A 25133-nucleotide genomic window follows, 5' to 3' on the forward strand; every position below is an offset into this window, starting at 1 on the left:
ACAGCTGGTAACCCATTTGCCTGATGACTCAACAGTTGCAGATTTAGATAACAAAATCACAACACCATCAAGCTTCACTAATAACTGAAAAGATGAAAAGTAACGAGTATAAAGCTTATTTATGGGTCTCTTTGTTCAACTTTTGTCTTATTATTTTAACTACACATATAATGACAACATGTTTTTCTGTTGTATGTTTGTGTTTTTGCATCACCGTGCAACCGCTGTCAGACTCTTGGTTGTAAATGTCTTATGAGGCTAATACTAAACAGAACAAACAGAATTTTATTTCTAAGCTTTATTTAACCAAAAGATTGTTTCTGTGGAAAAAAACGGAACATTTGTTAACTATAGAACAGCAATTTGTATGCATAGGTCAAACTGTAGCCCAATCTGAGCCACTAGGTCACATCCATCAGGAATTCAGGGTATCGCAAAACGTATTATACAGCTGACAGCTGGCACATTAGCTCCGGCTTGATTGTGGCCATATGGCCAGTGGTGAGGAGCTGCCATGACCCGAAACACCCCTGGTAAGATTCCCATTACAGAATGTTCTTCAGAAAGCCAACATCTACAAAAACATGATGGTCCTGTAGTGACTATTACTTCCTGCCAAGTAGATGACTACAGTTTATCACATGTATATTTAGAGTCACGGTGCACCTGTAAAATGTTGCTGAAGGAGAAGCAAAGTGATTTCAAGTTTAACCCAAAATACCTCTGCTGGCTGTCAGCCACTCTACAGTTCAGTCACTCACAAGACTGTGCAACCCGTATTTTGCTGGATGTACAATGAGGAATTTTTAGCAGCTGGTATATATAATGTGGGTTACTGTAAACTGAGTAGAAATGGGTGGGCTTTATATAGGCTAGTCAATACTGTTCAGTTATCCATTTTAGAAGGTTTTTTTCTTAACCCCTGCACTTGCGGTTTGATCTAACTTTAACCATTTTTGGGGTTTTCGTGATAAACACTCGACCTGGATTGTCTCCAGCTTCAGGGGGATACAAAGATATACTTTTCTCTCGTCTCAGGGAATCTGCCGATACTGAGTGCCAATACAATATCAGTGTTTCCTGTTCAAATTTAATATCTGGAAATAATTCAACCTCCAACTGCTAAAAGTTCATTGTTAATGAGATGTCAGTCCTCCTTTTCTAAGACATTCACCTTTTATTGAACTTTGATGAACACGTAACAAAATCCAAAGTTCATGCTAAGTTTTAAAGCCACATTGATTAGCTGATTAATAGATTAGTTGATTGCCTAAAAATTATTGGCAACTAGTTTGATATTTTTTCAAAGAAATATAGCTGTAATTCTCATGATATTCTTATGATATGTTGTTAAACCTCATACTGTCGGACAAAAAAAGACATTTGGAGACGTCACCTTGGATTCTGGGAAACTGTGATGAGCATTTTTCAAAATTTGCTTATATGCTATGGTCCAAACAATTAATTTTGAAAATATTTGGATGACTAATCAATAATTATAATAAGAATTTGTTGCAATCCTATAATGTACAAAATGTACTTTTAGAGAAAACATATGGAGACGATTTTTAACATTACCTAACCACAGTTGCATTGTTGACACATCCCACTTCACAGTAAAGGACTCTTCTGCCTTCACATTAAAATGCATTTATGTGAAGCACATGCCAGATGTGACGAGTGACAGCAGTAACACATCAAAATGAGCTCACTGCAGCAAATGTAATACTTTACGTTTTTATTGGGGACCTGTCACATCTAAATAAGGTCACTATTTGGCTTGATCCTGATTTGATGGATCGGTTCAAGTTGGAAGGGTGGGTTTTGAAAGAGGGACTTAACCATTCGCTAGGAGGAAACAAGGATCAAGGGGGAGAAAAAGTAGGGAAGAAAGGAAGTGCTGCTTGCTTGCGGGGCACTTTAACAAGCGTCAAGGCTGCTGATGGACACATTGGCAGTGGCAGAGATTGCCCCTGTGACCTTTCAGCTATGGGACAATCGCTATAACTGCAAAGCCACCATGGTGCTCAGGCAAGCTGACAAGCGCTGATAGAACACTGCATTTATATTTGAGGTGTTAAGCTTATGTGTATCTACATCAACAAACAATAAGTAAGCCAGTAGATGTTCAGTGTCTTAATCAAAGGTACTTCCAAATTAGAGGATTTGAACAGAGTGACCCTCTGATAACAGGACAGGCTTGTTAACCAGCAGGCCATTTCTAAGGTAGGTGAGGGTGAGTTGTACTCTGATCAACAGCCTCGTGCCTGTCGGTATGATAGACAAACCATATGAACAACCATGATAATTCAAAAGGCACTTGTTTAAACCAACCACACTGCCACCTCACACCCACTCAGTTTTATAAGTACAGTGCAAGGAGATGGATGTTGACATATAATAGCCAGCGGCTTAGAAAATCTGGAACAACAAAATGAGCTCATGGCACACTGCTTTCTGGGTTGTTGCTGATGGTGCCCCATTCGTTGATGTTGTCTTAACAGGTACGAACACCTGAGAAGATAAATGATGATTTGTTTTGACTATTCTGTTGTACGGCCTCACAGGCCAGACTGCATGTTTCTCATTCTAAGGAACAAAGGAAGTCCTAATGAGACTCAGTCTCCCAGAATCCTCCAGGTACTTCAGACCTGGATGTTAACTCCGCCCATGGACCCAGCTTTCAGCTATCATTGGTCAAGTATGACCTGCGACCACTGACATCATCTAACCAACAAAACCAGCAGACAATTTCAAATCTGGTCTCTCTGTGTGATGCCCCATTGCCGTCAAGAGTCACCCTCTCCGCACTGCACTTCTGCAAAGCTGAAAGAGATACCCTTCTTATCAGACAACAACAAAGGAGAAAGGACCACTTCGTTCTTATCCTAACCACTTGGCCACGGTATAGTTTAACATTAACTCAGCAGTACTTGAGTGATTACAAGTTCATAACCGGTTAACTACTGCAAGCCACGCCGTGTTTTTGAAGAGCAATCGAGCAGGCGAACGAATTGTCTTCCGACGTCAACATCATCTCTGCTTTCCACTCCACTGCAACACACGGGATCGGACAGAGACATGACCCAGACCCAGCTGATGAACAAGGACAATGGGATCACATGCTCCGTCACGCCGCTGGACCCGCTCAATGTGATCCAGAGGAAAAGACGGATGAACACATATCGGATTGTTTACTAAGACGATCACCAAGTAAAGCTGACATCTGGGCAGACTTAGACTTTGTGTTATTTTGATGCTAAATGCTTATGCGTAATGTTAAATGCTTTGTGAGAGCTCCACTTGTTAAGCTGTGTTGTTTCAGTTGATCTGTTGATTCAACTTCACTTTGGTTGTGGTTTCACTCAGTTAGACTCTGCATGCATTTCTCTCTCTCTCTCTCTCTCTCTCTCTCTCACTAACGTACGCGCACAAACAGAGTGAGTTTCCATGGTTCACGCTCAACTCAGACCGGCATTTTCAAATCCTCCCGCCTGTGTCGCCAACTCCTTCGTGGCCCACACATGTGATCTCACCCACCACACGTGGTTTGAGTCCGCCATATTGCTTTGTAGCTCCCCCCTTTGTTTTACACGCCACACACACACACACACACACACACACACACACACGCATACTCAGCTATAACAATGTTATGACAGAACTAGGGTATTAATCATTTAACTAAATTTCACCCTCTTATTTTGATCATCTTTATTTTATTTAGATAGCAAAATTTAGGAGGAATTATTTATGAGACTGAATCAGTGAGTTGGTTATCAGTTCCCTGTCTTTCAGGATTTAATGGTGGATTTAATGTGAATTAAATCCTATTCTTAATAATCACTTATTAATCAATTAATTGATAAATAATTAATCTGATAATTACACCAACACTGTTTATCTCCAATGAGATCTGAAACCTCAAAGGATGGCAGTTCCAGGCTGGAAATTGATGTGACTTTTTTTTTTTTTTTTTTTTTACAAACTCTGTGACTTTTGTTTTTGTACCATGGCAGTGTGGATAAATACCAAATACATACGCTCACACATGGTGCAGGCCAAACAAAACAAACTGCAGGTATGATCACACCCCTAAAATAATTTTCCTAAGCTCACTCCATATGTCATAACAGCAATGCCAGCTGGAGGGCTGTTTCCACTTGCACATTTCACATTTCACATCTCACGCTTCTACATGGAGTGTATCTGACCCTTACCTCTTCCATTAATATTATACTGCATGTGTGGAGGGATGCATTTTTCTACATTGTGTTCTTTTGCAATTAATCCTAACCTTGTCTTGGCTTGAAAACAGAATAAAAATCATTTGGTATGCAATTACAATGCAGCAGATATCTGCTTAGGGCTACACCAAGGGTGAGAACACTAGACAGGGAATATAGACCATCACAATATCTTGTGAAATAAAAACTGAAATTTAAAACAGTACGTAACAAACTCCTTTGACAGCTTGACTAAACATCCTTATTAATATTCCTACCTTAACATATGCAGAGGCAAGTGGACCATAAATATTGTAAATCTTTGTATCAGTCTATTAAAAAAATAGAACATGCATTTGGACTTTCAAGTGGGCTGAGTTCCTGTTTAGCAGCTAAGCAACAGTTTGAGGCATACAAACTCAGCCACCACTCCAGCAAGTAACAATTAGGATACTCTCATCAATTAGCTCCCTGTGCCCACAGCCTACTTAATGTCCCATAAAACACAAATACACCTATTGACCTTGTTAGATATGGAGATGCCCAAGATGAAGCCCAATTTCGTCAGCCTAAGAGCACCTCAATTGCAGTTTTATTATATTAAAGGCTGAAATTCAAAGTTTTAGTACCTGTTCATCAATACAGAATGCCAATAACTAGACAGAGTTCAGCTAAGATTCCTAAGAATCACATCTTATTTTGTTACCTGCGATTACAAAACCCAGGAGACTTGATTAAAGCAACAAAGTCTGCCTCAAGTCATTTAACCAACAAGCTTCGACTTTGTGTTACATAGCCTACAGGCACAAAATGTACCCTACAATGTCAGTTTGCCTCCACAGAAGAAATGTCTCTGTTGAAAAGATTTAATTTTATTATTTAACACAAAGCAAAATGGCCCAAGCACTTGTTCTTATTCAGACTACAAGTGATTGACAGACGTTTTTACAGCACAGATGGTGCCAGATACACCTGTGACCATTACCGACATGGACAACAAAAAATATTGTCAGATACGCTACGGAAATTCTGTCGGTTAAATGATCCGTGTAATAAGTAATAAACAAGATAAAAAGGCAGAGGAAGACATAAAGTATATAAAAATATGCAATTATCTCTTGAAATATTGTACCCACCAGTCATATCCAAGAGCATGCTACATACAGCCGCAGACAACTGAAATCCATCAGTAACTAGTTATGGAAAATGGGTAACTCACTAAATGTATTACTTAATATCAGTTCAAACACATATGCAAAAGAAAAGGACACACACACACACACGGACATGTGCCTGTACAGAACATTAAAAGACAATCTATACACACCTTTTACAATAAGGTTGAGGAGCTTTGGCCGTGGATTGCGCTCGCTCTGAATGGAGCACGTGTACTGGCCGTCATCAGTTACATCCACCTTCTGTATCTGAAGGCTGTACTCATGTTTGTCTCCAACGCTGGACACAATGGACACACGTGGGTCCACAGACCACTTGTCATTCCCTGCGAATATGATGCTTGAGCGGTTCAGCCAGGCTCCTTTAGAGATCCCATCCAATAGGTAGCACCTACAGTGACAAGAGACACTACAGTTAGACCTGTAGAAATGAAAAACGACTGAATGCAGCAAATGTTTATAATGATGCCATTGTGTTTGCTGTCCAAGTACCTTTTTAGAAATGGCTGCTATCTTTCTTGCTAACTAATAATATCTCTCTCTTTAGAAGGCAAAGTAGAAAAGGATCCCAATAAACAAGTTCTGAGGTTTAATGTAAATAAACAGACATCCTGAAAATGTTTGCACAATATTGATTTTCATCTTTCATGCAAGACCAGTGGAAGGATTACATTTTAGTTATAGATACCATAAAGCTAGTCATAAAAGATAGAAATCACAGCACCTGGCAAGTGTGACTCAACCATTTATAGCTGATTTAAGACTCCGGTTGACTCAAGGCTGCAATCGCCAGAGCCATGCGTAATAGTCATGCATACAGTATGGCCATTCTGTTGTTATTGTGAACTCTTTCAATGGATATAGACATTGGGTGAAAGTGCATTTCTTTATTCATTCTTTTCATTGACAAGTCAAGGGTTTGATGTAGCAGACCTTGTAATATAGATATTTATATTCAAGCACTTGCTTAAGTGCATGTTTACCTCCATTTATGGCTATCAGGCTTGTACATGTGATTTAATATTTTTTTAAAAAGTTTTAGTTTTAACAAACACAGAATTTTATGCATTTGGCCGCATTCTCTCTATTGTAATAAACAGCAGGGTCTTGAATTTCAGCTTGAATATGACCTGCGACTTACAAAAACACAAGCAAAATAGCAAACAGAAGGCAACAAGAGCAACTCTCGGTTGTATTTGGACATATATTTTAAATGTGATCATCAGAGGAAAACCAAACATCTGGTTACCAAATGATTGTCCTTCAGTCCAATCACAGATAATCAAACTAATATCTGGCCGTGAAAAGGCTGCGTTCTAGGACCGTAGTCTGATACAAGTGTCATTCCCGAGGATAACGCAATTTACTTTTGAAAGCTAATTGAACACAGACAAAGTGCAAGTGCATACAATTCAGTAAATTGTACAACATGATGAGGATTGGGTCACCATTGTCAGAAAGCATTTGTTTTACTCATCAATCCAGTACTGTTTGGACTTAAGAAATCTCATCATATTCCGTGACAAATACTGTAATAATGAGTAGGAAAAGAGGCAATCAAGTTTGGCTCTTTAGCTGTTGTCACCATGCCATGCAGACTGCCAGCACCAGTAGTAAAGCCACCGAGGAAATCAGTTTGGCACTAACCACAAAGCGCTTTACCCTCTGTGCCAAGAAAGTGTCTGTCAGGAAAGCAGTTAGAGGACAATGGTCTAGTCCAGGCTGGTCTCCTTTAGAGGAGGTACAACCCTAGAGGTATTGTGACAAAGCACTGGCAAACAATGGAGAAAGGACAGTAATAAAAAGAACACAAGAGAAAAGCTCAGGTCCTATGGAACGTCCATATGGACCTATTGGTTAGTTAGCCCACTAAGCAGTAGTGTTGCTGGCTCTTAGGTAAGATTTACTGAAGGAGCCTCAAGTGAAGTTTCACTCCTTTTCTATATCTTTGTCAACAAAGCAGGAAGGACATGATCTTAAAGGCATACTATGCAGGATTTTTTTAATGACAATGTACAGACTAATACAGAGGCCTCCCCACGGGGGCTCCAAACAGTTTCTATGGAGGCTCAGTGGATGAAAGTGAAAAAATATTACATTAGTTATTAAAAGGAGATCACATAGAATAGCCTACATGTGTGTGATTTGGTTAAAAAGATAGTTCAGAGATACAGTAGTTTTGGGGATTTTTTTCCCACTTTCCCAGAGTTAGAAACAAATAAATGCCTTCAAACGGACCTTTTTTATGTATTTTGTGTAGTCTAAAGTATTTCAAACAATATCAGGCTATCTTGGCTCAATTGTTGAGTGTTCATGGGATCAAATAACATAATCGTGATCCCACAGGCATCTAGGAATTGAAACTAAGCGAGGGGGGCTTTTTCCAAGCTTTGTCTGAGGGGAGGCCCACAGTCTCAGAAAAGCCCTGAACTAATACAAAAATAATCCTGCTAAATCATCACTTATGACCCACTAGAAGTGTGTGGCGGTGTATGTGTCTACAAAACCCTGCCCTCTGCCTGTATTTTCTAATTATTTTTGCTGTGTTTGGGATGTTTCTGAACATCAACCTTTGGGCAGTGGGTGTGTAGCCCCCAGCCAATAACAGTGCGCAGGGTATGAGGTTGTGAAAAAATGTAGCGACCAGTTTATTTTGCTCTGTTTGTCTTTTATGTGCTTCAGTGTTTCCCCTGCTTCTCCGTCTCTCTCCTCTGCTCCTCTGCTCTTTGTCTGTCTGACCACGGGTGGGGCTGAGCTACACACACACACAGAGCAGAAAGGCCACGGCGGACAGGATGAAGCTTCGGCTGCATTCACACAAAATCCGGTAATGTGGCATCTTCCTGCAGGGCTGTGTAGAATTGTGGGCGTGTTTATTTGTGCTTTTGAACGTAACTGCTGTGAAACAATTAGAAAATCATGTTTTATTCATCTGATTCAACTGCTTTGTTCTCTCTTCATTCACTCTCTAGCTCTCTCTCTCTCTCGTTCTGCTCTCAGCTCACTCTGGTGTCATTGAGCCAGGAAGGAGGAGCCAATGTTGAATGTTGTGTTTACAAACATCAATGAAGAATCCTGCATAGTATGACTTTAAAGAACTGAATGATTTAGACTATCTGTCTATTATTTCCAGATAATAATATATATATGGGCTATAATTGCAAAGTTATTGTTTTCCATTTGTTTACAACTGCTGTGAGTGCCTAAACATTAATGCACAATGCACCTGTGTGCAGCCTGCAACGACTATTGTGGGCACCGTATAACTTGCTGTGCTCTCATCATAATATCCTTGTAAAACAGTAATTATAACACACCTTGTCTCTAGTGTAGCTGCTATTGATTTCTCTGTTTTCCTCACCTAAAATCTACCCTTTCGGTATCAAATATTCACTCCTTGTAGGCTTGAAAGGTGGCTGTTAAAAGTTATTATAAAAGTCCAGTCCTTCATAGAGATCAGAAGCTGGCCTGCTTGAATTCATGTCAGCTGCTGGAAAGGAGAATGTTTTCCCATGTTGAAAAAATTATCAAAAGGTACACAGAAAATTCTTGAACCACTCCTGCAGAGAAACTCGATTCTCCGCTGTCCATCCATTTGATTGGTTTGTTCAACACACTCTTACTCTTGCAATTATATGCTTATATAAACTGCTGACCACAGGTGCTGTTCTCTGTGAAGGAGTAAACTACAAACTTTTAACACCCACCTTTCAAGGATAGATTTGGCATGAAGTGTCACTTCAACAAAGGCGGAGAGCCAGTTTATTGGCTAGAGGACACTTCACCCTGGCAGGATCCCTACTCAGACTCTTGACATTTTTCTTTATCTTGATGAACTAGTACTTGATGTTCTTTCGCTGTTTTAGCAGTTTGCTTATCACTGTCGAGTGTCTGTGCCTTCTCCCTCCAGAAATTTATTGTTATCTTACAGTTTTTGTAAACTCTCACCATGGAGTCAGATGCTTGTATGCATACACCTCCTCACCAAGGTATGTGTCCAAACAGGCCATTTTTACATTAGCACCTCATCTCAGGGGTTGCTGTTTACTGTGACTACTTCCTTTGTTGCAGCTGGCTTGAATAGGAACCATGTAAGAACTCATCACAAGTCTGGCATGAGTTTGACAACCCAGTGTAGCAAATTTAGGCTGCTGTGAGGCAAAGCCTGACTGCCTGTGATATCGACCAGTTTGATGTAGTGTGAACTGAGTGCAGAACAGTGATGTAAAACCAATGGATAAAGAATACACTGTACATACAGTACAACGTATGTATTATTGCAATATTATTGCAATAATATTGTAGCAACAATCATCAGTAAATTAACAGCTGCACAAATCTGTGTGCACTATCCTCAAATTCCCTAAAATCAGACTTACCAAAGATTTCAAAGTAAGTTTATTTAATAATTTATCATCCAGCTTGTTTTTACAAGATGGAAGGGGGTGTGTCATAACCAGGATAATTAAGCTGGACTGTTTGACCTCTTTTTCATCTCTGCATAGAAACTAAAGATGGAACAAATCCTGCTTAATGCCCGTATATATATTTTATCTTCCATGATAAGACAGTTTTAGTTGATAAAATGCTTTGATATTAAAGATATTTGCAGTGGAAAGCTTCACTCGGTTTACCTCGTCTTGTTTTTATTTCCCTTTTTTGAGAGCAACACATATTTCTGCCACCATTTACCATTAGATCAACATGCTACATCATGTACCAATGCTATGAACAATGCAATATTAAATGAAAACCACAGCAACCTTTCAATCAGGCAAAGCAGCACAAAACTGATAACACCTAAGGTGGACTTTGATTCCATCAAGCCCCTTTTCTCTGGTTGCCCACCAGGATACAGGCTTCCCATGGTTTATACAAAGCTCAGGTAATTATTCGATTCTGAAGTAGCTTTGACACCTAAAACATGCACTAATTGATACTTTTATTTATCCCTGCTTCTGACAAGTGACTGCATACGAACCAGCCTCATTACAAGCTTCTTTTTTTTCGTTGTATTTTGGCTCACAAATAACAGAGTTCAATTCAAACCCCAGTGATTATGTGCAATGTGCAAAAGGAAGATGATAAGCTGCTGTTTGAGCACCTCACATGAATGGAAAATGATGACAAACCATTAATTACAGTATGGCAGCTGGTAAGAGAAGCAGATTGTAATTCGTTTAGCCAAACTCATTCAAGCTCTTTGATCAGATGCCATAATTAACACTGGGGCATCATGCTGACCCAAATTTATACTTGCTTCATAAAATTGTTTTCTAAGTTCTTCAACTGTAAATATTCTTCCTCGCACTAACTCCACAGATCTTGACTTGTAAACATATTTCAATGTTTCACAGTCTAGTAGTTCACATTCAGCAGTTTTTTTCCCCCTACGTTTGGCAGAAGAAATGAACAAACACTTCTGGATGGGTCCCTCTGTAGTCTGAGATCTGTTCTTACGTAACGGTTACATAATAAACACACAGGACGGTTAAACTTTGAGCCATACAGACCCCATGTAAGCTCTCTTTTCTCTACATTTTTGCACACATACAACTTCAGCACAATACCTCTACTTATCTTTTGCAATACAGGAGAAGACATATATAAGATGTAGCCACTTTTTTTTAATGTCTTCTTTTCTAGACAATTAAGATGTTAAATAAGCAAAAGAAAAACTTGGGTTTTCATCATGCCACCTGCTAATAGGGCTGAGCTATTTCAGAAAAATATCTTATTTCAATTGTTCTGACCAATATTGCAACTGCAATTTAATTAAGAATAGTATAAGCCTGTATTTGCTGTCTATATGACATGAAACAATACACTGCAAGATATGCATTATCACAAATCTTTTTTTAATAGAATGCAGTTGCTTTTTGCATTTAAAAATTAATCATGACATTCAAGTCACACTGTATATATACAGTGTTATAGAATAATTATCATAATTTTATATATACACTTCAATCTGCCCTGCTCTTTACTTGCAGCTGATGTTGCGCTAACGTAAGCATCACAGTAGAGTCCTGGAAGTTTCTGAGTTTTAAAGGTTAAAAGCTTAAAGTGATGATATGATGTGCTTTAGAGTTAAACTGGAAGATTTTGAAAACTCTGTTCAACAGCTGAAATTTACACTCGACAACTACCAAGCTACGTGCTAGCTACCTGTCTGAAAATAACACGAGGCCATCACTTAGATTGTTACTCTAGAAAAAGACTTCATTGGTCTTTTCTTAAACACCAAAAAGATGTGACCTCCGAAAACTTGCCAAGACACTCTTAATCATGTATCGTAAGTTATCATTAAAATTGCAGCTCTTGTTATTTCAAAATTGCATTCAAATCTGGATATCAATACTGATATTAGATATTGGTCAGATACCGACTCAAATAGCTCGATCGGGTATTGGTGACAATGGTTCGATCTGATATCGGATACAATTATTTTAATAAATAACGATTCAGCAGATTTGTACGTATGTATATATTTGTTACATTTTGTTTTACAAAGTTAGGAAAGCAATTTAAAAGCATGATCCCAATCTCTTCCACACAGTGAGGCATAAAGCTTATTAATTAAGCACTGGTATGAGATCGGTACTCGGTATCGGCCATTACCCAACCCCAAGTATTGGTATCGGGATATAAAAAGTCAGATTGGTGCATCCCTATTCAAATCGCAACTTTGACACAAAAAACATATTTTTGTTAGCATTTTTAAGGATGTGAGTAAAAACAAACCTGCAGCCACACTTAATGGAGTACAGCTTCAGTTCAGGCAGAGCACTGAAGTTGTGCTTGTTTCAGCTGACTGGCCTCAGCTGTTGTCAATATGCCTCACAATCTCTGACTCATCCACAGCTGTGTGGCTGCTAACATCTAACCACATTCACGCAGATATACACCGCAGACACAGTTCACTCTTCCGATTATGCTCTTGAAAACATAGTTTGCTGTTGAAGCTCTCTCCACACCCCCAACCTCCTCTTTATGTAGTTCATATTGTTGATTTAACTGAGATTAATGTCCATGTATGTTTGTTAGGGGGATTAGTTCTCTAAGCAGAATCCTCGTTGCTGCTCGGATTCTTTGAGCGCTCCCTTGAACAGCATAGCCTTTTCCACCAAATATAACAGTATAACCATTTGCTATAAATGGTTAATTCCCCTCCTCCTCTACATTGACAGTTTCTGATCAACACTTACTATGGCGGCAGGTGTTTGCCACAGTCTGGCAGGTGCCATTGTCTCACCTTCCCCAGTGTTTCCCCTACATTGAGTGGTTTGGCCTGGCGGGGGGTGGGGTGGGGTGTTGTCACCTATCGGTGTTGTCGATTTTCTTTTGAGGGGGGGAGGGGTGAATTAGCAGGCAGCTACACATTTCTCCGTTTTCTATTTATCTGTTTAGCATCATCAGGTTAGGCTAACCCATTGTTGCTTGGAGAAACAACAGACGTGACTTTTCATGGTTTTGACAAGCTGCAGCATTTATTAACTGTAGTCTGTACTGTACATTTACTGCCAGACTGACAACTTGCTGCTAACCTTTTCCTCTGCTCTGCTCTCTTTTACCGTTGTTTTTCTGCCGTTCGCTCTCTTGCCTAACCACTCACTCACTTACACTTTGGCCTATTCCTTAAAAGGAGATACGCTACCTGCAGTTTCCCAGGCAACGACACATACGTTAACTCACGTTTCGAGACAGTGCTGCTCAGAGGCTCCCAAATGCTATTGATTTGCAAATGGATGGATATTTGGTGTTATTTTTAACATTTAAAAAATTATTTTTTAGCCTGGCGGGGGATCTCGTTGGCCTGGCAGCCCGCCACACCTGTACTATTATAGGGGAAACACTGTTCCCTATTATCTTCTGGGGAAATGCCACTCTTTTTCACTTAGATTAAGGAAAAGCTGTCATCCTGGTTTCTACTTGGTCAATATCGCATCTCAAGTGCTACCCCAAGTCTGATCCTGCATTTGTCAGTTGTTGCTGTCCTATCTCCGTGGGGAAGCTGCTATACCGCCTGTTTGCGATCATCCAGTCGTGTTGACACACTGGGCAAGTTTGCTGCTCTCCAGCCTCCCCTCAATTCATGGAGCCAACACACCTAATACTCCACTGTGGTAAACAATTGGTGAGCCTTGGCCAAACTTCGTCAGCCTGCCTGTGTTGGTGGGAATGGAGCTTCCTCCCCTGAAGACCAGAGGTTCACCACTTTTCTCTGTCCTATTCTGCTGCTCTGTGGGGATGTCCACCTTAATCCTGGGCCTGGAGACTACCAGTTAGTTCGAGGTGACAGACTCCAAACCACACCAGGACCTGGAGTCTACCAGCTAATAAGAGGGGACGGCTTCAAACACACATTGGTTGTTCACGGACCTACGGTAGTTACCCAACCCATGCTTCTTCATCTCTCTTGCGGAGAACGAGTTGACATCGACACGGCACAAGGTAACTCTGTACATGAACTGGATGACACTACATGTAGATTGCTGACTGCTGGTCCCTCAACTTCTTTCACAAATATGTTACGATCATAAAACAACAGAAAACCAAAATATTTCAGACTCTAAATCATGCAGAAGGGCAAAAGTAAAACCCAAGGGGATTTATGGTGGACACTTAAATATCAAGAGTATTGTGTCAATTACTGTCAGAGATTACTACACTAACCTTGATTATTTGTGTCTCTCTGAAATGTGTCTAACTCAAACAACTCCATCAGGTGTGTTTAGTATTCCTGGTTATAGCTTCTATCGACAAGGTTGTAAACATGGCAAGGGTGGTGGTGTTATGATCTATGTTAAAGAAGGCATTCAGTGTAAACGACTTAATTTGCCCAGTGATACTCTGAAATATGTAATGGTAATATGGAGTTACCATTACTTTCTCCCCTAAAATGTCCTTTAATGTACTTGTACTGTATCAACCACTGACTGAAAAGGATGTGTTCTTTGATAATTTATCAGTACAAGTACATTAAAGGACATTTTAGTGATGGCAAAGAATGCTCTTAAAGGGTGATTTCAATCTCAACCTGTTAGACAAAATATGCAGAAAGTTAAAGGACATTGCCAATAAGTTTCAGTTAACTCAGATGACGGAGAATCCAACAAGAATAACAAGATCCTCAAAAACCTTGTTGGATTTAATTTTCACAAATAAAGTTGATGGTATATCAAAAACATACAACCTAATCACTGGCACCATAATCTCACTTTAGTTACAAGACAGCTGTCAAGGATACGGTTAAGAAATCAAAATAAAATGTAAAGAAGGGAAGAAATTTATCTCATTTATTCCAAAGAAAGACTTAAAGCATTTTGAGAATGAAATAAGGCAAACTAAATGGGACAGTATAACAGTAAAAACTGTGAGCAGGCCTGTGATGATTTAATATCTAAATTTAAGCAACTTGTATCTTAATTTACTAAAACAACGCCTCAAAAGCATAATAGAAAATAGACTCTGTCTTAGTTTAATGACACTTCATGGCACTTAATGAAGAACAGAGATGCAGCCCTCAAAAAATCTCTCAAATCAGGACTGGAAACTCATTGTTTGATATATAAAGGCCTTAGAAATAAAGTTATGGGGGAGTTTAGGAAGGCAAAAGCTAGTTTCTTTCTTGAGATAATAAGACAGGCAAAAGGGAACACAAAAATGTTATGAAAAAGTATTGATCAACTTGCAGGAAACGAGCACCCCAAGAGTCGACCTATAGAGCTTAGGTTAAATGGTATTATACAAGATGACAGTTTAGTTGTTGCAAATAGTTTTAATGATTATTTTATTAACTCTATTTTGGAACTGGGTGGCAATTCTACAACCATGGTTCTAACTAATGAAGCAACTGCACTGAATTTTAAACATACAGATGAGGCAAAGACAAATAAAATCCTTTCATCATTATCTAGTTCAAGAGCAAAAGATACTTGGGGACTTGATACTGTTTTCTTAAAAAATATAAATATGATTTAACTACCCCTATCACTCATATTATAAACTGGTCACTGGACGAAAGCATATTCCCTAGCACTCTGATGACCACCATTGTAAATCCTGTATACAAATCAGGTGACAGAGAGGAAGTAAGCAGTATGCTGCCTGCCATTTCAAAAGTTGTTGGAAAGGTTGTTGCTGAACAGCTGGTAGTTCATCTAAATAAAGAAAATCTACTCTGTCCCATGCAATTTAGGTACAGAGCAAACCATCCTACTGAAACTGCATGTTGCTACTTCCTTGAAGTTATTAAGGCTAGCCTCGATAAAGAAGGGGTGGTGGGTGCCATATTTCTTGACCTGTGCAAGGCTTTTGATACAGTCAATCACTCAGTACTCCTCTCTAAGTTGTCTAAATTCAAACTTTATGTTAATGATTCAGTCTTACCTACTTGACCGCTCTCAGTGCGTACGGATAAAGGATAAAACATCTCAACATCATCTACATCAAGAGCCTGCGTTATGGGAGTGCCACAAGGTTCCTTCTTGGGGCCGTTGTTGTTCAGTAATACATCAATGATCTTCCATCTGTGTATGATGGTGTGGAGACCCCGGCATTATATGCACACAGGAAAGACACTGAACAAGTTGCTGCCAAAAGTTATTAACAGTGCAAAAAGTTGCAAAGTGGCTCAGTTACTCATGTCTCACTCTGAATACTGAGAACACAGCGACAATGTATTTTATGAATTTACAAGAAAAGGGTTTTTCTTAATATTTATATAGATGGACAAAAGATAAAAAATGTTGATGAGTTTAAATACTTTTACCCAAGATTCCACTCTTACATTCAAAATGCATATTAAAAAGATGTGCCATGTATTGAAATATAACTTAGCTAACTTTAGAGATATTAGGAATCCGTTAACAGTTGAAGGCATTTTTGAAAGTCTTAAAACTAATTAGGTCGCTTCATAAACCAGTTCTGAAAGTCCTGGACAGGAAATCACAACAGTATCATCATTGTGATATACTGTTAAATATAAAATGCTAAGCTTTGGCAACTCAGTGTTGCATTCAGATGTCCTTTTAGTGCATAAGATAATCCTTAATGCTGCTCCTTCACCGTTGAAGAGCTTTGTTCAGTTCCGCTCTGAGCAAATGAGCAGAGCTTCAAGGTCTGCTTCAAGGGGAGAATGTAGCGTCCCTAAACGAGGCTCTGCCTTTGGACAATCTGCTTTTTCTTTTAAAGCCATTAAAGAATGGAATAAGGTACCTGTCAATCTGAAAACCTGCACAGATTTTCATATTTTCAGCTGTGAAGTTAAAAAATGGATTTTAAGTAACCAGTCTTGTCAGCATTAATTTGACATTTTGATGACCTGTTTTTATAACTTTGGATATATGTATGGAATATTAGATATATGTATGGAATATTTTGATATTTGTATTCTGCTATTCCTATTAAAAGTGTGTGTGTGTGTGTGTGCGCACGCAAATGTATGTGTGTGAATATGCCTGTGTGGATGTCGATAGATTGCTGGTCCATTTGTAGTGGAGATGATAGGTTTTACTCTGTGGTTTATTGTTTCTGTTCACCTGCCCAGGGACTACAGATGGAAATTAGCTAGTGGCTAATTCTGGTACAAAGCATATTGTCTCTTTGTTTGAGATTAATATATTTTATACATGGTCCCTGATATAAATAAATTTAATAACATACAACTAAAGTGTCACTGATTAAACCTTTGTTTAACTGAGCCATATCTCTTAATATGCAACTCTTTATTAAAAAAATATCTTTATATGAAAAGCTAGTTTATTCTTCAGCACAAAGTGTCTTTGGATTCAGGGTAGAGAGACAGCATGCATACAGTATACAACAGCTGTTAGTATAACTAGAGGCCAAGTTCAACCAAGGTTTATGCAAAAGAAACTAGCTCATAATTAGGGGTAGGATTTGGTAACATTTTATCAAATTCAAATCCAGTGTCAAATCCACTTATTGAATCCAAATTATTTTGAATCTCATATTGTATATTTTTAAGTTATGTTTGCCCGTCAAAAATAAAGATGTCTAATCACCTCTTGTTGGCTGACAAGGCAGAAACAAGACAGTTTTTAGTGGCAGCCTAATTAATGTTCACAACCTGTATCTACCATCTGAAAATGACATGATCAGCATAATATATGAAGTGTTAATTATATGTATCTGATAAATTTAATTAGCAACTATAGCCTACTGTACTTAAGAGCTACTACATATACTGAAGGTCCTGATTCAGAACTATTAAATTGATCAGATTAAAATATTAGAATGAAGTGAGGTGATAAGATAGCTGAGGTAATTTTTTTTAAGAGTCGCCACTCTGTTGGTTCCTGTTGAACAACAAAAAGATATATTCCACTTACGAAACAAGTGATGTGTCTCTTCACTCACAAACAATCTTGGGCTGAATACAGACACCAGCTGCAGACAGCACATTAACAACAGAACAGCCGATCATTTTATTTTAGCTGTGACAGAATTAACATTAATTAGCTACAGCTGATCTAATCTGCCGCTGGTGATGTCTGTCATGTCGGCTAAAAATGAGAAGCCTGATACCTACAGTATATGTTTTCCATTGCTCTTTGCTAATACAGTGGAAACCGCTTATAGTGATCACGATTACAGTGATCAACTGCTTATATGGATCAAAAAGCTCAGGACAGAATCATTTCTATGCAAATGCTGTTTAAATAATTTGCTTATATATATAATCAAGTAGTCCACTTACAGTGTTCATTTTGGGTCCAGCAGTCTACAGCCCGACCAGACAGGAGTGCAGTTTAGCTTGCTGGTTAAGTAGTTCCGCTGATCAGGCTCTCAATGGTTAGGAGCTCTGCCCTGAGCCCAGACAGCTCAGGATTCGTCACTATATCTGCAGAAAACGCAGTCTCTCAAGTGGATAACCCACGACTGCTTCTGAGTCGCTGTGCCATGGCGTCCACATGGTGGCTTTCAGCGGCTCAAACGGCCAGCATCAGGCACAGCAAGTATCCCTGAACTGTAGATAAGTTAAAATGACTTAGAAGTCATTAAAAAACAGCGTTCATTTCCTATATTCAGCGAGAAAAGTTTTAAAATATCAAGAATTATAATCGGAGTTTGGCAAGAAACCAAGATCACTGTCCGAGTTGGTGCAACGGAAGGCAGAGACCTGTAGGCTACTGTATTTTGAAACAGTCAATAAAATTCAGTAAACAGGGATGCTATCTGTTTCATTACTTTACATTAATGTAATAAATATACAAATGTCAATTAGACGGTAATCTGCATGAGAAATTTAAAAAAAGAAAAATAATTTGGTTACAATAATAAGTGATCAATTTCAGCCGCACAGACGTGATCACTATTAGCGACTTCCACTGTAAAAAAGATTGAGGAGAAATAAAAGGTTTCATAAGCAGTTTGTTAGCATCTGAGCTTAACACATTTCTATATTTTGCTGATCAGGATCCAAATGGAAACTACTGGAACCCATTTTTACTCACAATAAGTTGAAACTTTGGATATTTTGGAGGAGGGGAACATTTTTGATTTTGTTTAGAGTGGAGAGGTGGTTGACTGCTGGGTGGAACATCTTAGTATGATAAGGGAGGAACAAGAAAAAACTTTCCTCTTCCAATCGCAACTTTTGTATCTGACACATGATCACATCTGTGACCATCGGAAAAAAGCAACACTCGACACTCAAAATCTGTTGAAACAGTCAGCCTTGTATCATTTCTATCCTATGGCATGTCAACTGTTTCACTGAGGTACAGTATAAATTAAACATCAGACACTGAGACGACCACCTGGAAAATTTCACTCTTCTGTCCTTGTTCAACTGGAGTACGTCCAAAAATTAGTGGTGCACTTTATCACTGTAGTGGAACATCTGCTTTAAGACAATCCTTTTGGGTTTTTGTTAATAGCGGCACCCACTTAACCCGCTTGAATAAAAGTGTTTTGAAGAGCATAATGAGAGTGTGATACAGCCATAAAAATGCATGAGGAAAACCCTTTAATCGTGATGTCAGGGACAGATGTTTCATTCCATTGTAGCCTTTTCACACATAAAGAGATGCTGTGATGTACCTGCACTGTATGCTCTAAAACCTTTTCAGTGAGTCACTGCCCTTAACAGAGGCAACACTAGTGAAAGGAGAACTATGTGAAAGTGTGAAAATTCTAGGTCTTTTCTGCTGTGAAGAAATCACAATCTCCTAAAACCCAAGTTAACATATTCACATAGCTTGTTTTGTGTTGCCAGTAGTCCAAAACCGAGAGGTATCCAGTTTACAACCAATGAATTTTGAGATTTCTACTTAAAAAATACTATCAAAAAATGTCCTGTCTTTCAACAAACAAATAAATCACCTTATTGTTTCAGCTCTAGTAAGATAATACCATTAAAAACAGTGGGATGGTATTATGAACATAAAACAAAATAATCCCAAATCCCAGTGTCTGGCAAAAAATATTCAGTTTAATTACTCTGTTACACCAACATCTTTAATAAGGTCAATTTGTGCAAAGGGAAATCTTTCTTCATGTTCCTATCCCCCTTAATTGTGTATTATCACTACTGTAAGTGGAAAAAAATGAACATGAAGCAACAAATGCATTATTTTTGAGAAACAAGACTACATGATTACGGTTACAATTATGGTCCTATAATGCCTGTGCAAATCGTATACAATATACAAAATATGTGCAATTGATAAAATAAGAATATGTACCAAAATAATATTTGCAATTTATGTGCATATTCTTCCATTAATGCACCATATACCCCTGATTTTTTTTTTTTTTTTTTTTTGTAGTGGTAGTGTCTCTTTGTCCCGTGAGCACAGGTTTAAGTTGTAGTAGCCAGATGTTGGATATTTTAAGGGGTGGGGTGTAATGTTGTTGCAGAGAATGAGGGAGAATGAGGACATACTGTAGTGCTGTGCAACGAAGGTACAGAGCACCAGGCTCTTAATCCCTAAAATAATCCTGTCGACTGTGGCCGGTGGGACACATCTGAAGCCTTCTAGCTAAAATCCACACAGACCCAGTGCTGAAACCAACACCTAACATCACAGACACAGAGAACAGTATAAAAAGTGTCTCATACCCATTAGAAACTCTAAAATCTCACTTGAAGTGAAGAGACTTTGAGTTTTATCTATTCTGAATTATTTTCTTTCTTTTTTTTCATTTCTGTTTGAGCTGACATGGAGATGGGGCATTTGACTGTGGGGGCAGGAAGACATTGTCAGACCTGTATATATAAAATCAATGCCCCCCTCCCCCTCTCTCTCTTATTACCATAGTAGTTACTACAACAAACCTGGCATAGCATCACCTTGTCCCCTCCAGGGTCCCCTTCAGGTGCATTCTCCCTCCTCTCTCACAGCGCATACAAATGAAGTGACCTGTGCTTGAAAAGCTTTGGTTGAATGGTTTTGTCTTGTTTCACATGCGTGAAAGCAGCTGAGTCAAAGCAGTCCACAATATGTAACTAGGAAAAAGTCATCTCTGATGTGTGAACAATAGTAAAAGGCCAAGTTTGTAACCTGTCTTTTCCCTTGTTTACACCCCTTACGTGCAAGATTTTGCAAGGTTATTTATTTCAATATGAGTATAAGTCAACACCCGTCTTTACACTAGAACTAATTCATGTACAGAAAATCGTTCAAAGCTCTACACGAGTAATCTCTGGATTAATTCACATTATTGATTCTTTTTGTCAAGCATTGACATTGACTGAATGAATTCAACTTCAAATGAATAAAAATGAATGGGGCTTACAAATTAACGGTTGAATAAAAGCTGGAATTCTGAGAGGATAAAGAGTGGCCTTTGCTGAGGCATAAAGGGTGAGCATTTTACCACCCCAGACAATTCCTCCGTATAAATATGTGAATGTGCTCTGTGTAATACATTCATATCAAAAATGAGTCCACTGCACACCCGGATACTGTTAAATGTCACATTCAAAACAGAGCTAAACAAAGCCAGATCAAACATTTAAACAGTCTACTGCACTGTTATCTGTCATATTAATAGTATACTGCCTGGGAATCATTTCCTGAGGAACACTCTACAGTTATCCAATATCACTGCCAGATAGCAATACTATGAACACAGCACTGGACTACTAAGTCAGTACCACTGAATCACAACCACAACATAAAGATAACTATATAGTGTTTAGGATTACTACACATAGTGTACTCAAGCCTCTTTGCCTAAACAGCATTTATTTCTCTTACATTCAGCAATCTTAAAAAAGATCCAAACAAAGGATGGAAGCTCTGCGCCTGAATAGATTTACTGGTAAACAGTTCTCATTTGAACTTCCAGCAGCAATGATTCACAGTGATAAACACTTAGGAGATAAATGAGTCTGTATTTCTTTCATGAAATTGAAGCATGCTGCAGGCTTAAGACACATATTAAATCACTTCTTTTTTTTTTTTTGTTTGCTGCAGGGCATCCTGCAGTGTGAGGCAGTTTGCCTTCTTGAACAATACACTCTTCACTGTGCCAGGCAGTTTTAATTTCAGAAAGGCACTTCAGTGCTAAATAGTAATCTGACCTCCAGTATCTCTGCTCGCAAGTGAGAGTGAGCTACAGTAAATGATGTGATCCACTGTGTATGCAATGTCCAAGCCGAGCTAGGGTGAGGGAGTATCCGTAGTCTTTAACGATATTTCCTCAGATCATTTTTCTTTCATTAATATGATTAGGCGTCCATCTTTTACAGAGGCGAACACTACCTTGACGTGTCAAATGCAAAGGAGAGCTGTTACAGAAAGTTGAGTAAACAGGCCTTTACCCCTGCAGACTTTAACCTTGCGTCTTACTTTTAACACAGTCTTAAGTACTCCTGGTGGAGAGCTCTGTGGGTGTAGCCTGTATGCATCACTAATATAATAGAAGACCATAGAATAGATAACTAAAACACACACTGTTTTGTCCCGTTAGGTGCCTGTCATCTGACTTGTAATTACTTGTGGATGCAGAGACCACCAACAATGTATCTCCCAAATCAAATTAACCTGTCCTTCAAAACCGGTGGCTTGACAACGCACACTGCCACCTCCCTGTGGCTCCGGCATGAAGAAGGACTGATAATTTAGCAAAAACCCTCAAAGAAAGTTATAAAAAAAAAATGTCTCCCAAAGAGGTACATGTCGGTCATCCTTGAAACTTAACTGCCGTTCATCTTAAACAGTGATAGGCATTCACAGTTGCGAGAAGTTTATTATTAGTGCGCCAGTTGTGAGGTTGTACTGACTGACTGGCGTTTGATATTCACCGTGAATACATGTGTGTTAATTCCTCCCCTATGGAAAGAGAGAAGGGGGGGATCATATGCAATAGCTGGGAAGGAGAGGAGAATACAAATATGGCTGATAACTGCATTTCTGCTGTGTATTAGATCAGATCAAACTGAGGCAAGCAGTGGGTGGTTGAAAAGCCCCTGACAAGCACACTGGAGTTCAGGGTGCTGTAATATTGCCTGGGCCCTGGGAACCTTTTAATTATGTTTCACTTCATTTCAAATATGGTTATAATGTGAGGGCAGAAAATAATACAGCAGATAAACTATTATGGGGTTTTTTTTTCACCATGACTGGGGCCATTTAGCAATATAATAGAGAGCAAAGTAATCCCTATCATTGTCGCCATGGAATCTAAACCAGACACAACGATTCCAACACCTTTGCTTGACCTTATGCTTTTCAGAAACAAGTGTTCCGACTTTAACTTCCTGTCTATACTTGAAATGGTTGCATTGTGCAGATTGACTTATGCTGCTCATGATCACCTTGTGCCTGCATTTTAGCAAATGTCTGACTGGTTTCAGTGAATGGCTGCCACAGCAGGAAAATGAGGGGCTTTCTTCTTCGGCAGTCAGGAAAAACATTAAATTCTAATTAGATCATTTCTCCCGCGCAGCGCCAGGATCAGCTGCTCATGTTACTATTATGACTACTGGTCAGAATGTGTTTGTGTTTATGTTTTATTATACATATCAATATGATACTAAAACAGAAGTCGTCTGAGTATGGCTGTTTGAAACACGATTTCTTCATGCGAGAGTGCAAAATGGAGACTCATTTGGTTTGTTCCACTATTACGCTGCACAGTTCAGTTTAGCATGATGTGGGCTTATGAAAAAGCTGATCATTTAAAATTATACTATCGACAAAACATGTATTATGTAATTGGGCGAATTTGGGTCTTAATTCATGTTGACAAATCAGCTTCCATACCAACAAATCAAAAATCAGCTGATTTACTGATTGACCGTTTGTAAAGAATAAAACAATGTTAACACCTTTAGGCCTACAACTAATGATTATTTTCACTATTGTTTCAGTATTTTATTGATTAATCAATTCATGATTTTGTCTATACAATGTCAGAAAGTAGAGAAAAATGCCTGTTATAATATCTTAAAGCTCAAGTAGACATTTTCAAATATCTTGTTTTATCAGAGTCAGTTTATGATAATTAGCCTGACTCACCGGATATAGACTGTGGGTAAAAGTCTGTCATTGTCTGTCTGTTTCAGGCAGCATTCTCTTCCCCTTCCGCTATCTGCATGTTACCATTATCAAAACCCTGTTGCTACAGGAAACAACAACAACAACCTCCGAGCTAGCAACCTACATGCTGAAAATGCCAAGTTATGTTTGTAAAAGTCGCATCACATAGTCAACATACGACTTTTACTCCTTTATGTGGCACTTTCTTTTGCGGGGATTTAGCCATTTTAATGCAAACAAGCTCACACAAGTTGCCCCTTGACACTATTTTGCAAGGGCACATTTGCTGCATCCTGGGCTTAGCGCCACCAAGATGATTGTGATTGGTTTAAAGAAATATAAACAAGCCAGAGTGTTTTTTTTTCCCCCCTCTAGCAGAAGCACTGTGGAGATAAGTAATAATATAATAATCACTTCTGGCTATGTGAGACTAACTATAATGAATGACACAGAAAAGCTGCAACCAGTTATTATATTTGACATTTTTGCTTTAAAAATTACTGAAAATGACTAAAAACAATAATTTGATTATCAAAATAGTTGCCAATTAACTTTATGTCAATCGACTAATCAACTAATCTCTTGCAATTTTTCACTGCAGAAACATTGAGCTACTGCTCCAACACAAGTTACTTAAGCTAGTTGTAAGATAGTGAACAATTACCAATGATTGTCTTTCTCATCCGATATCTGTGGTGGATGTGGTTGTGTCAGGCCGTATGACATCCTCAAAAATGTGGATATGTGTTCCCAACTTGAAGAAATATATAGTGGGCTATGTTGAACTTTTTACTTGTATTTACTATAGCCAGTGATTGCAACTGGAAATTAAGAGACAAGACCAAAAATAGGGAAAAATGAAAAAATGTCAGGACGCATAAGATCAGTATGCTTTACCTGGGCAGACCGCCTAGATTGACCTGCTTAGAGACAATAACTTAACTAACGTTTTTGATTTAAATCTCAATTTCTCAAAATGATATTACTCTTAGGGAAGGAATCTGTGCACACAGACCATTAGATTGCTTCACAAAAGAAAAGTAGAAGAAGAAGCCCATCAATTGAGGCAGCCTTGTGAACAGGAATGTCATATCAGCATGATACAATGATAATTCAGAAGGCTTTTATTTAGCAGAAAATAGTAAACCCTCAACTCTTGTTCAACCAAAGTATGTTGAGAACAGAAGCCAACATAAGTGCATAAGGAAAGAGAT

The 25133-nt window shown here is 38.7% G+C and overlaps 1 protein-coding gene across 4 annotated transcripts in view; it reads right to left on the reverse strand.

Moving 5' to 3' along the window:
- negr1 (neuronal growth regulator 1) overlaps window positions 1-25133 on the reverse strand; it is a 164528-nt gene that overhangs the window by 103087 nt on the left and 36308 nt on the right. For all 4 annotated transcript variants that reach the window (XM_044361502.1, XM_044361503.1, XM_044361504.1 and 1 more), the window contains exon 2: window positions 5554-5792. In XM_044361502.1, the coding sequence (XP_044217437.1) occupies window positions 5554-5792 (239 nt within the window). The remainder of the gene's footprint in view (window positions 1-5553; window positions 5793-25133) is intronic.

The sequence above is a fragment of the Thunnus albacares genome, chromosome 9, assembly GCF_914725855.1.
Source record: "Thunnus albacares chromosome 9, fThuAlb1.1, whole genome shotgun sequence".
NCBI lineage: Eukaryota > Metazoa > Chordata > Actinopteri > Scombriformes > Scombridae > Thunnus > Thunnus albacares.